Source organism: Mandrillus leucophaeus, unplaced genomic scaffold, assembly GCF_000951045.1.
Source record: "Mandrillus leucophaeus isolate KB7577 unplaced genomic scaffold, Mleu.le_1.0 Scaffold1078, whole genome shotgun sequence".
NCBI lineage: Eukaryota > Metazoa > Chordata > Mammalia > Primates > Cercopithecidae > Mandrillus > Mandrillus leucophaeus.
Window position 1 is genome coordinate 896219 of NW_012098965.1, and position 12572 is coordinate 908790.

Below are 12572 nucleotides of genomic sequence, written 5' to 3' on the forward strand. Positions count from 1 at the left end.
TCAGGTATCTTCTCCACTCCATGCCAAGAATGCCTTACCTCTTATCTGAACCCTAGTCACTTCTCAAATTTCATCCCTAGTCTCCTCTTCCTTCTGAGCTCTACTCTCGTCAATTCCTGATGTATTTTGTCAAATTCTTGTAGCATATTTTTTTCTATATCACTTCTTTGTAATGCATTCTATGACTTATTTTCACATATACTGTGGATTGTAACCTCTTAGCTACATGATAAGGGATTGAAAATAGGCACTTAATTTATTCTCTCTTTTTTTTTTCGATGTACCTAAAACATTGCTAATGCAAAGGTAGGACTCAGTATAAATTGATTTATTAATTAATCTGTGATTCAAATAACTCTGAAAAGAAATGCCAATAGCAAGACATTATAATCAAAGTCTTTGACTGATTATATACAAATGTGTTTTTGTCTGACTTGTTATACGTCATTTGCTAAAGCTGGTAACTTTAGATAGCTCATAAAATACTTTCTTGTGGTAATCTAAAAAATCAGGTTCTCTAATTTCCATTGTGAATTTACATTCATGACTTTTTTCCTCATAAATATTAGAGAATAACAATTTTGTTGTATAACCATTTTAATTAGAAAACGTTTTCGTCATCTATACTTCTGTCTTCTTCCCATATCCCTTGTGGTTGTGGTTGATAGTTGTGGGTAAACAATGATTGATAGTTATTGGGGAACAATAAAGTGCTTGTGTTTGGTTTTTAATTATCAGGTCTTATACTGGACAGATGACTCCAAAGAATCCATGATTGGTAAAATTAGAGTCAGTGGAAATGTCACAACCAAAAACATCACGGGGCTGAAAGCTAATACCATCTACTTTGCTTCTGTGAGAGCTTACAACACTGCTGGAACAGGGCCGTCAAGCCCCCCAGTCAATGTTACCACCAAAAAGTCCCGTAAGTATGCATACACTCCAGAAAACAAGGTTCATCTGTGAAGAGAAACCTATTCCTTTGCTTGATGTTCATTGTATTCCCACACCTCATTTCTTTACTACTTGGTTACTTTGGTTAGTTGGTTTGTCCCTTATATATGGATAGCGGTTGAAACCTTTTGGTAACAATCAAGGTAAATGTTTTGATCTTTCCGGAATTCCAAAAGAGGAATACTCCAAGTATATCAATGAAAGACACAAGAGTGTAATGTCTAAGACTGGCCCTGATGCCCTCCTAAATACATTCAAAAACTGACCTCCCATCCTTAGAAGGTCAGGTAGTATTTATCTTTCAGTCTCAGTTGCCTACCTATAAAATGAGGAAAAAGTCATATTTATGTTCTCATAGGTTTTGTTCAAGATTGAAAGAGATTATTAATAATAAATGCCCAGTACGCACCTTAGTAAATGCTTAGTAAATGGTTTTTTGTTTTGTTTTGTTTGTCATTTGAGTCCAAGTATATTCAGATGTGATCCTGCAACTGTCAGATACCTAGATCTTTCCTTTTAGGATGCCTTATGACTACAGCTTACTTGGAAGTCCCTGAAATCTAAGAATGAACTTCTCTGCTTTGTATTATATCCCTTGATAATCAGCCAGGTGATTTCACATAATCAGAATCTACTAAATAAAAGATGAATGTTTTTCATCTTTTGGTGATTGTTGCTGCCTTTGTTTTCTGACTGAGTCTGGTAATGCACAAATATTCCATAATATGAGGCACAGCAATACATTGGGGAAGGTCTGATCAGATATGACTTAGTTGTTCCTGCAAGATGATTTTTTGAGGTTGAATAATATTTACATATCTCATATATTATTAATGGACACAAATTATTCACAGAATCAGGTTTTTTAAAACACATTTTTTTGCTCTCTGAATCCTGATGAATGAAAGATAACAAATACAGTTGCTGCATTTTGAGAAAGACTAAGACATATTCACTGCCACTTACAAAAATCTAGTTTACCTATACATGCCGTATTCTAATTACACCACCATATTTGGAAAGAAGAGGTGGTTGAGAAGAGTTTGAAAATAAAGCTATATTAAAGTTATTCCCTTTATGTGTATATTTGTCATGTACAAAAGAAGTTAGGAATCATCTCAGAGACTAGGCCCTTGATCAAATAGATTATCCAGTTATTTCCACATAACCAGATCAACGGTCAGAGATTCATGTTCCAATTCTGGGTACATCATTGACTCATGACTTGAAATAGGACAAGGCATTCCATTTTTCTGCTTTCATGTTCTTACCTATTAAATAGAAATTATCTCTGTCCTCACTGCCTTCCCAAATTATCCATGAGGCACAAACAAGGTACTGATTCTGGAAGTATCTTACAAAATACGAAGTGCTGTGGAACTGCAAAAGCCTGTGGAGCAAAAATTTTTAGCCAACTTTCCTCCAATCCACCCAGTTTTAGACAGGCTGGGCTGTGAGTTATTTTGAAGAATGGATTAGTTAACAGTGAAGTTCTATTCCTTTTCCTGTTTTACTCAGTGTTGACTAAATCAATGAAGTCATTGCCAGATAACTTGGATGTGTGATTTGCTTCTTTGGTCTTTCTGGAGTGGTTTAGCTTCTTTCAGCTAATCTGCAAATCTGGATGAAAATCTCCGATCAATCAGCAGTTTTAAGATTTCCGAGACATTTAGTTCTAGTTAACTGAGAGATGCCAAACTCACAGAAACTCTTGTGTGTAATTCAGTTTCTATCTCAAGCAAATCAAGAGTGATTAGAAATGTGTATGAAACATTTAAAAAAAAACAAAACCGATTGTATCACGGTAGACTGACAGACATTTTAGTGCAGTTATTGAGCCAAGACTCAGGCCAACTTTTATTATACATAATCCCATCAACCAACTTAAGGTGGATTGAAACTTGAACACTGAACTAATCATTTACCTCAGGAAGAGAGAGATACATCCATATGACATATATAATACATATATATGTGTTTTAAAATTCTTCTTGAGATTTTCTGTAATATATATACATATAGTCACATCTCACTACTAATTGTATATAAGTACATAAAAGTGAGTAGCCCCACACTCCCTTGACCTCAAGGGCAGTCTTTGAAGCACCTTCTTCCCTGCTATTCTGAAGCACTGGGTGGATATGATTGCCCAGAGAGGGCACCGCCTTTCCCCAAGGTCACACAGCAATGAAGGGGGACAGATGGAGGAGAAGGGCCCTAGATGTGCAGGCAGCCCCACAGGGTCTCACTGGAGTCCTGAGGGGCCCAGGCCCAGCTACACACGAGAACTGTTCCTCGCTGCTGGGCCAGTAGGTGCCCTCCGTCTGCCGCATCTCCCGAAGCTTCCGCACCAATAGTGCCAGCCCCACAGCCAGGAACAAGACGGCCAGGAATCAGAAGAACACGATGATAGCAGTGACGGCCCCCCTGAGACAGGGCTCCGTTGGAGCTGGAGCTGGTGGGTGTAGGCAGAACAATGCTACTCTCATTTGCAGAAGGGGTCGGTATTTGCGCCCAGGGGACCGGCCCAGCGCCAGGAGCAGCCCCAGGCCGAGCTGGGTGACGGGTTGACAGCGCCAAGGAAGGGGCTTCTGGCGCGCGCCTCTCCTACCGCCTACAGGGTGGGTCGTGGGCACCTGCGAAGGGGCACCTGGCCCAGGCGTCTTTGAAGTGGCTCTGTATATATTCTACATACATATCAGAAAATCTCAATAATAATTTTTTCTGTCTTCTGAAAATTTGCTGGTTTCATTGTCCATGCAACCTAAATTAAAAGTGTTAGTTTGTGCTAAATTATTCTATGTTTTTAAGCAGAAAAAATCCTTGTTTTTCACAATAAATTTGTTCAAGTGGCCCAATTGATCCTACAAATGGGTTGGACTGAAATTCACATCAAATGCTAAAACGATTATTGGTTTGTCTGATAGTTAACACATGATCAATTTGTCAAAGAGTAGGAGATATAAATTTTCGAAAACAGTTTAATTAACAATGAGTAATTTCACCCAAGATACAACGTTAGAATACCTCTGCTAAGGAAAAAGTGAAATAATAATCAGAAATTTTAAATGAAGATTAGTGTTTCTTCAAGTATTCAGCTTGCTTAACTAAATCAAACAAGAAAAACCTCTGTAATTCCTGATTTCTTCTATGGATATTCAGTTTTAATATCTCTTAAATTTGACTCTTACCAGCCTATATGCTTCAGTGACCCTATCAAAATAGCCAGCAAGCACCTGAGAATAAGAAGAATATACAAGTCTCCATCCCTTTACATTTGAATACCTATCCAACCTCTCATTTTATTACTTTGAGGTTCTATATCACAGACATTGTGAAAGCAGAACAGTAACTTTTCTATTATTCTATTAATGACCTCAAACTCAGTGTTTTAAAACAATACAAGTTGGTTATCATACATTTTTGGAGATGAGGAGTTAGAAAGAGGTTTGACTGGGTAGAAATCCAGATGTGCTCAAGGGCTACACTAGCTTCGGAAACTCCAAAGGATAATTTGTTTCCTGTTTTCTGGATTTTGGAGACCACCCACATCCCTGGGCTTGTGACCCTCCTTGGACTTGTGACCCCTTCTTCCATGTTCAATGCCAGCAACAGGAGGGTACCTTCACATCTCTGCCACTGACCCTCTGCTTCTGTCATCACAACTCCTCCAACTCTCACTCTCTTGCTTCCCTCTTTCCCTTGTAAGGACCCTCATGATGACATTGGAGCCACCTGAATCATCCAAGATTATTTCTTCACCTCCAGACTCTTACCTTAATCACATTTGCAAACTCCTTTTCCATATAAAGTAATGTGTCCACGGGTACTGGAGATTAGGATGTGATCATGTTTTGGGGGTTCCTTATTTTGCTTACCACAGTTTAAAAATATTGAGCACATCTATGTCCCCAGCCCTGTATTAAATTTATCATACTATATCTCACTTAGTAATTACAATAAGTCAAGGAGTTTGGTATTTTAATTTCTAGATAGGAGGACACAAATGCTTAGAAAGGTTTTGTCATGGCCACTGTTAGACTGATGAGCATGAAATCTCTTCATCCCACTACCACTGTGCCCCTTTATCATCTTCCTCCCTAACCATCTGAAAAGTTTCTCTCTCTGACTCTCAAATCTACCATCTAAACCTCAAACTACTTTGAAATTTTTCCTCCTAAAATGCCATCATACTTCTCTTCTCTTCATCAAATGTCATTGTCTCCTCTATTCCAGAGAATGAAGACTAAGAAAAAGGCAAGCAAGATCTTTCACAATGTGTCTCAAAGCTCCTTTCTATATCATTCCTCTTCTAGCCCTGACATCCCAAACTTACTGATCTTCTAGAGTTTAACATTCACTTACCTGGCTTCATGAAATCTCTCAGCTTGTAGTGCTCCTGCCAGGCCTATATATGGTCAAAGAGTCTTTTTTCCACTCTATAACTTTCCCCAAAGTTTCCCCTTTAATGTATTTGTGTTTTGCTAAGAGTTCCAATAACTCTGGCCATTGTGAAGCAGTGTTGGAAAAAGTTAGAATGGGACTTCAGAGAGAATTGTGGATACGGATCCCTGCTCAGCTATGTGCTATCTGTGTGCCAGATCTAATTATTTGATAACTCTGAATGCATTTTCTCATCTGAAAAACAGAGATGAAGATACTTACCTCTAGCGATTTCTCTGAGAACTAAAGGATATAATGTACACCAAGGTGACCCAGAGGCTGTCATACATGAAGGCTCAGTGCATGGTAACATGTGTTATTATACTCCTCCGTTAGACGCAATTTCACTTTCTTTGCATTTTTTAAAGTAAGAAAACACAGCTACTTTCTTTCTCTTTATAAATTTGTTGCAGAAATTTTCTTCTTTTAAGGGTCATAGAAGGACATCCAAAGCATGTATGAGAAACAGCTTTAATGAAACATTGATGATAACCATGATTCCAGGTGCTACTCCTGTATGTAACTTTGATTTTCCATGTCCTTGAGATGACATCAAGATTACCTCTCAATAGTGGTAACTGAAAACATTCTGCATTCATCACACATTCAAACTGTCCCTGTCTAGATTTGTAATCTGATCTGATCTTCCATTGGAAAGTCTGAAAAAGCAGAGCTCACATTTACCAAAATCTCTGCCTGTTCTAATTGGCTAAACTAAAGAGAAGACAGACGTGTTTTCTTTGTTTGTCTTTTTTGAATGATCATTCAGTCATCTACTCAAGAGATAGTGCCTCCCATGAGCCGTGCCCAGAGTTAGGTGCTGAGGGCCTAAGAGTCATTAAACCAAGCAAGATCTTTGCCAACCGGCAATTTCCCTTTTAGAAGAGAGGCAACCTAAAACAAGAAAAAAAGACAAATGAATAAAATAATCATAAATTATGAAAAGTACAGTGAAGAAAATAAAAGAGAAACTAGGATGTACATAAGAAGGAGCATCTATATGGGATAGGCTATGTATTTTGATAAAAAATTAAAGATAAAGAGAACAAAAGAACTTCCAAACAGAAGGAATACCATATGCCAAAGTTCTTAAGTATTATTGTTACTGTTGATGATGATGATGCTAGTGTCATTGTTCTTTTAAACAAATATCAGTGATTCATCTGTAAGTACCAAAGCCTAGTGGAAATGATGGATTTCCAAAAGAAACTGAGAGGTACAGCAAATATACTGTGATCTACACAGACATTACTTAAATGGAATTTAGATTTACAAGGAAAGAAAGAAAAATATTTACATCAATTCCAAGAAGAAAAGAAAAGTGAAACAAACAAAACACTACTTATATAGAAAGAAGTAGTCAGACGCAGTAACTAAAAGTGTTTGCAAATTTTGGCTCAATTTGGCCCTTGACGTTGACTGACTAGCACTTTGTACTAGATTCTTTCTTGCTGCAAATATGCAATCAATCCATATTTACACATAAAGGAAGCATTAAGCTTTTATTTTATCTTGCACTTATGTTGTTTCTCTTTTGCCCAAATGTCAACCCCATACTGTTACTTAGAAGTGTAACATAAGAAGTTGTTTTTGAATTGAGTTCACAGTGTGAACTACAGTTGAATATAAATGCCATCTCAAGAAAAATTGATTACAAGGAAACCATTAGAGGTGTGACGGGCTAGTTTAATGTTGCTCTGTCATTTGATTAATAGAAAATCATTTAGTCTTTGGAAATTGCCTGGAAAGATTTTAAAAATTAGAAAAGTGTTTATTTGCTGAGTTTACCATTGACAGACTTGGTACAAACATCATGACATGTGTTTTATGCTATCCATGTGACAGTGTTTTGGTTTGTCAAGGTGATAGAAATTTTAATTTTATCATAGATATTTGCAACCCAGTTTAATCAGCTATATCAAACCAGAACTGTAAACAGTGCTTATATTAAGGTAATGGCCTTCTAAAGCAGCTTTCAGAAGTTTTATTTTTCAAAATCAGACATAAAGGATTGACATTGGAGAAACATCCATTGATAAAAATAAGAAAGGATGTAGACTACGAGATATTCTAAGATAATTATCTGAGACTCTCCCATTTTATCTCCCTTTCTAAAAACATATAAAGAATCCAAGTAAGAGCAATATTATTAAGGGGAAAACTTGAATATACACTAATTTATATCTAAGAAGTGAATCATTTGCAAACTTCAGAATTGTATTATTAGCAGCAAACCACTTCGAACACAATTGAAAAATTGATTATGTCATAACACCACAGTGGAGAACTGCTACTCTCAGAAAAGAGAATTAACACTTTCAGAGTTTTTTAATATGTACCACTAACCAAATGAGGAATGTTTCATATTTTATTTCATATCTCATCAACTAGGACTTACTCGTTTCATTTTATAATGGGAAAATCCAGCTCTTGGAAGAGATTGGATACAAATTCAAGTCCCTCTGACATCAAAGCGCAACTCTTTTCATCTCCCAGAGAGCAAGAGAAGTAAACATTCTAAATAATCCATATAATTGGCTATTCATACCAAGGTACTCACTCAGAATGCAACTCTTCTCATTTTATGGCCACAAAAAGTTGTGCTTCTGCTTTGGTAGATGAGGACACAAATGCAAACATGTCAATGACAAAGTCATTGCCAGCATCACAAACCGCTCCTTTACGTAGCTGGAAGAAATCAGTTCTGTCTCCTAGCCTGTTGATTTTTCCAATGGATTTATAGTGTTGAAAACAATACTTTTCCTAAAACAAACAAAACATACAGAAATACATAAAACATTCAGAATCCACATTGCCAATGACACTGAAGTGGTGAATTTGTATTTTCTCTTTATTGATTATATAATGGTAATGTTAGTGCTGAATTTTAAAGAACAGAGATAAAAAGAAAAGTATCGAGAGTATACTAGAGATTAAAATTGCAATATCCTGTGAGAATTTTGATATTGTATCTTTTATAGCTGAGAAAAAGATTTAAAAAGGCACTGGAGGATAAGTTGAGGAAAGATAGTTACAAAATAATTATTGCTGTCTTTCAGACCTTTAGAAATAAATATGTTGATAAACATTATAATTGACAAATACATTGTACATTGACAAGCAATGTACTGAATGCTTACTAAGCTAAAAGCTTTCAGGCCTTTAATTATGGGTTTATATTGTCAAGAAATGTACCAGGACATGGTCAATCCAATTGGCCTGTCCATCTTATAAATAGGTATGGATTGCTATGAGTCTGACCATGGCAATTGGCCTTGATCATAGGACAACATAATGAATGGATTGGCTGTATCGTGTCACCTATGGATCTGCCCAGAGCCCAGTGCATAATCAATACAGCCTGAGAAGATCACCACAGGACCCTGAGCAGTTTTCCTTAGCCATCTTATTGTACAGTCATTTATTCATCACATATGAATTGGATGTCTTCTATGTGCCAGGCACTGTGCTAGGGGTTAGTAATACAGAGTTGAACAAGGCACTTGCCCTCAAGAAATTTAAAGAAATACATAACCAAGAATAAATATAATCCAATGTGATAAACCTATAATAAAATATGAACTAAGCTGAGGCATAAGCATACAGGGAAACATTTCTCTATCACATCCCAACTGTACTGTAAGTGGCTGAGTGAAGAATAGTGATATCCCAGTGGAATTGGGGTGGAAAGAGAATGTATGGTAATATATTTGAGACACCTGGATTCAGCAGTATGTGAATCTTCCAGTGACACATAGGAGATTAAACAGCAGTTGAGTCAAAACTCCGAAAGCAATAGTTTCCATTTCTATCAGTGTTATAATGAATTAAATATTATGCTCATTCAGTCTCACAAATTCAAAAAAGATGTCAAAAACATCTTGTTGGGCAGTTTTATCTTTGTTTCCGCTTTCCAGATGAATTATTTTAAATCTCTCATTTCTTAAATCTAGTCATGTGGACTCAGATAAGCAGCAAGTTTGTTCTGGAGAAACACTAGACTGGAAAGCAATAGGCCAAGATTCATTAGCTGCATGCTTTTGGATAAGTGACTTCCCAACCTGGATTCTAGTTTTCTTGTATGTAAAATTCTCTAGTTGGACTACATCCATTAGTTTAGAAGCCGGATTCTAAACCTTTCATCTCTTATCTCCCACCATCTCTCACCCAGACAACATTAACTTCAGTAAACTAAAAGCCTCAGTTTGGATTTAAAGCTGATACCCTTTGGGATGATCAATCAGTTTGTGATGACTTTTCCCTTTTCTGGGTTCCCAAAAGCTCCATTTACTTTAAATGGCATGCATCTTTCACATTGTCTGGACATAGTTGATTAAGCTAAGATAGACATATGACCAAATGAAGTTAATCATCAGCTTTCTCAGGGGAATTCTAACTTGGACTATCTCAGAACAGAGGAGGTTTTAAATTTCAGGTGTGGTGAACAGTCATGATTTCTGCCATGTACCGTGAGAATGACAAAGAGGTGCTCTCTGGCAAGATGAGCATGCAGCAGACCCTGCTTCGTTAAGCAGAGTGAAGACCGTGGCTTTGTGACAATGTTTTCTCTCCTCGGACTCTGCTGCAATCTGCCATGAGTTATAAGAAATATCCTTGAAAATTTACTGCAGATATTTTGCTTAAAATATCTTGAGTTAGTTGTGTTACAATTAGAAACCTAACTAATACAATGTTAAAAAGTACAGAATTTTAGGAATGAACATCTCTGTATTGACATACATAAAATGCTTGCAACTTGAATTTGCTAAACATGCTCATTGATTGATGGCCAAATGGAATCGTAGATAAAGAGACCCTCTGTCTGTTTATATATGATAAAGTAAACAAACTCAACAGCAATGATTAATAAATTAATACTGGACATGCAGCAAGCCATTATTAATTCATAAGTCTGTCACAAAGGCATTCCCAAATGACCAGATTTGAATAAATTTGCTTACTGTGATTAGAATTCATATATTTCAAATGACACTGAAAACATTTTAGCCTCTTCTATGCAAATCATCGAAGACTTATTTTTTCTTTTCATGTTGATACGTCGTACAGTGACCATGAACTAATTAACATTCATCTGAATCTTTGATTATCTCTTTAAAGCTCCAAGCCAACCACCAGCAAACATTGCCTGGAAGCTGACAAACTCTAAACTATGCCTGAACTGGGAGCATGTAAAAACCATGGAAAATGAGTCTGAAGTTTTGGGGTACAAGGTAAGTATTTAGTTTTTCCTTTAATCATATCAATTAAGTTACTGAGGAATGAAACGTGTGATGCCCCAAATAGAAAACAAATTGGTTGCATATGGAAACATTGGAATCTTTTTCAAAATTATTTTGAAAATACCATTGCTGCTTTCTAATTTTCTGTTGAAAAGGTTTTATATTCTGAGGTCCAGTAATGTATTAGGGAACATCAAAAAATCAAATTCCATAGGATGTAACACTTTTTTCTTCAAGTGACACCCCTTGCCATAATAAGATGATGGCTTATGGGGGTAGTAGATGTGATTAGAATGAGATCAAAAAATGTATCTAAATAGAGTTTTTAGAACTTAGGCTGCAGTATGATGTGATCTTTTAACAATATAAAAGGCATGTAACAAGAGTACAATCAAGTACCCAGAACAAATCATTACCATCAGTGACAATGGACATCATCTCTTGGCAGATATATATTCAACATTTGAAATGGGTCCAAACTGAACAGTGACTTTCCACAGCAAGCTCCAATGATAATAGCCTCAAGCTATTTAACTAATAGAGATAAATCTACTCTCCTTCTAGAGGCATTGGCCAAAAAAATCCTCCTTTTCTTAACAGGAGCAATGGAATATAAGGGAAAGACATCACCTGGATATTTCCATCTGAGGAGTACAACATTTACGATGATGTATCTTTTGTCTTACAGTGTTCCAGAACAGTTGTGTGAACCTTAGAAAAGCAACATGTCCATGTTAACTTGATACTTCATTTTATTCAGATTCTGTACCGGCAAAACAGACAGAGTAAAACTCATATTTTGGAAACAAACAATACATCAGCTGAGCTTCTGGTTCCATTTGAAGAAGACTACTTAATTGAGATAAGAACAGTCAGTGATGGTGGAGATGGAAGCAGCAGTGAGGAAATTAGGATTCCAAAAATGTCAAGTAAGTTGAGTCACCGTTGCTATAGTAGATTCTGAACCTAGACAGTTGCAGCATGAAATTCAGCTCCATGAAATCTTCCAGTTATGGTTTAAATGTTGGGTGATAAGATAAATTTTTAATTGTGAGCAAAAGGTGATGAGCCAGTTTTTTAAAGTTATTCTCCAAAATTGTAACATGCTTATACATTATAAATGGTTTTATATTTCCTCATTTGAAAACCAAAATAGAGAACAGGAAAAAAAACTTTGTGTCATTAGAGCATAATTCTATCACTCATTCTATTGTCACAAAAATCAAAAAGATTTTTCATAGATTCTTCTAGATCTTTTTCAGCAGGGATGGCATATATGAAGCGCATGTAAATATACACCCTTTCCCATGTTCATGGCAGACATCACTAATCAAGTGTGGCGTTCTTAAGGAGCTGAGTCACAACTTTCAAGTCCTCCTCAAAACAATTTTCTAAGCCAACCAACACCAGTCAGTCTGACTTAGCATGCAATAAGAATGTATCATTTTTGCATTAGAAGAATCACTTACTCGTCTGCCTGAAGCTGTGATTGAGTGAAAGTCATTAGCATCCGATGTTGGCCAATCCTTTAGGCAGACTTTGCCAATTTAGGGATTTTTCTTTTGCATTTTTATACTTAAATCAGACATCCTTGGACAAAGACATGGTAAGGCACTTTCTAAAATTAAATATAATGTGAATGAGACAAGTATAATAAAATACATTACTAAAAGATAAATGATAGTGTGAATTTTGGGTTCTGAAAAATTAATCTAGCAGGCAATACTTTATCTCAAAATATTTTTGTCTTATTTTTATATTTTGCAGGTTTGAGTTCCAGAGGAATTCAAGTCTTAGAACCTAGCATCCATTTTCTGTCCATTGTCATTGTGATTTTTTACTGTTTTGCTATTCAGCCACTTATCCGATGAATAAAACCATAAATCTTTGAGAGTTTTTTGAAAGCAAATCATTCTGTAAATATGCTCTCCAGCC

The 12572-nt window shown here is 36.2% G+C and overlaps 1 protein-coding gene across 2 annotated transcripts in view; it reads left to right on the plus strand.

The window, feature by feature from the left end:
- CNTN6 (contactin 6) overlaps positions 1-12528 on the plus strand; it is a 342993-nt gene extending 330465 nt beyond the window's left edge. For both annotated transcript variants that reach the window (XM_011986118.1, XM_011986129.1), the window contains 3 exons: positions 10516-10628; positions 11398-11566; positions 12405-12528. In XM_011986118.1, the coding sequence (XP_011841508.1) occupies positions 10516-10628; positions 11398-11566; positions 12405-12508 (386 nt within the window). In that variant the 3' untranslated portion in view covers positions 12509-12528. The remainder of the gene's footprint in view (positions 1-10515; positions 10629-11397; positions 11567-12404) is intronic.
- Positions 12529-12572: the final 44 nt, after the last annotated feature.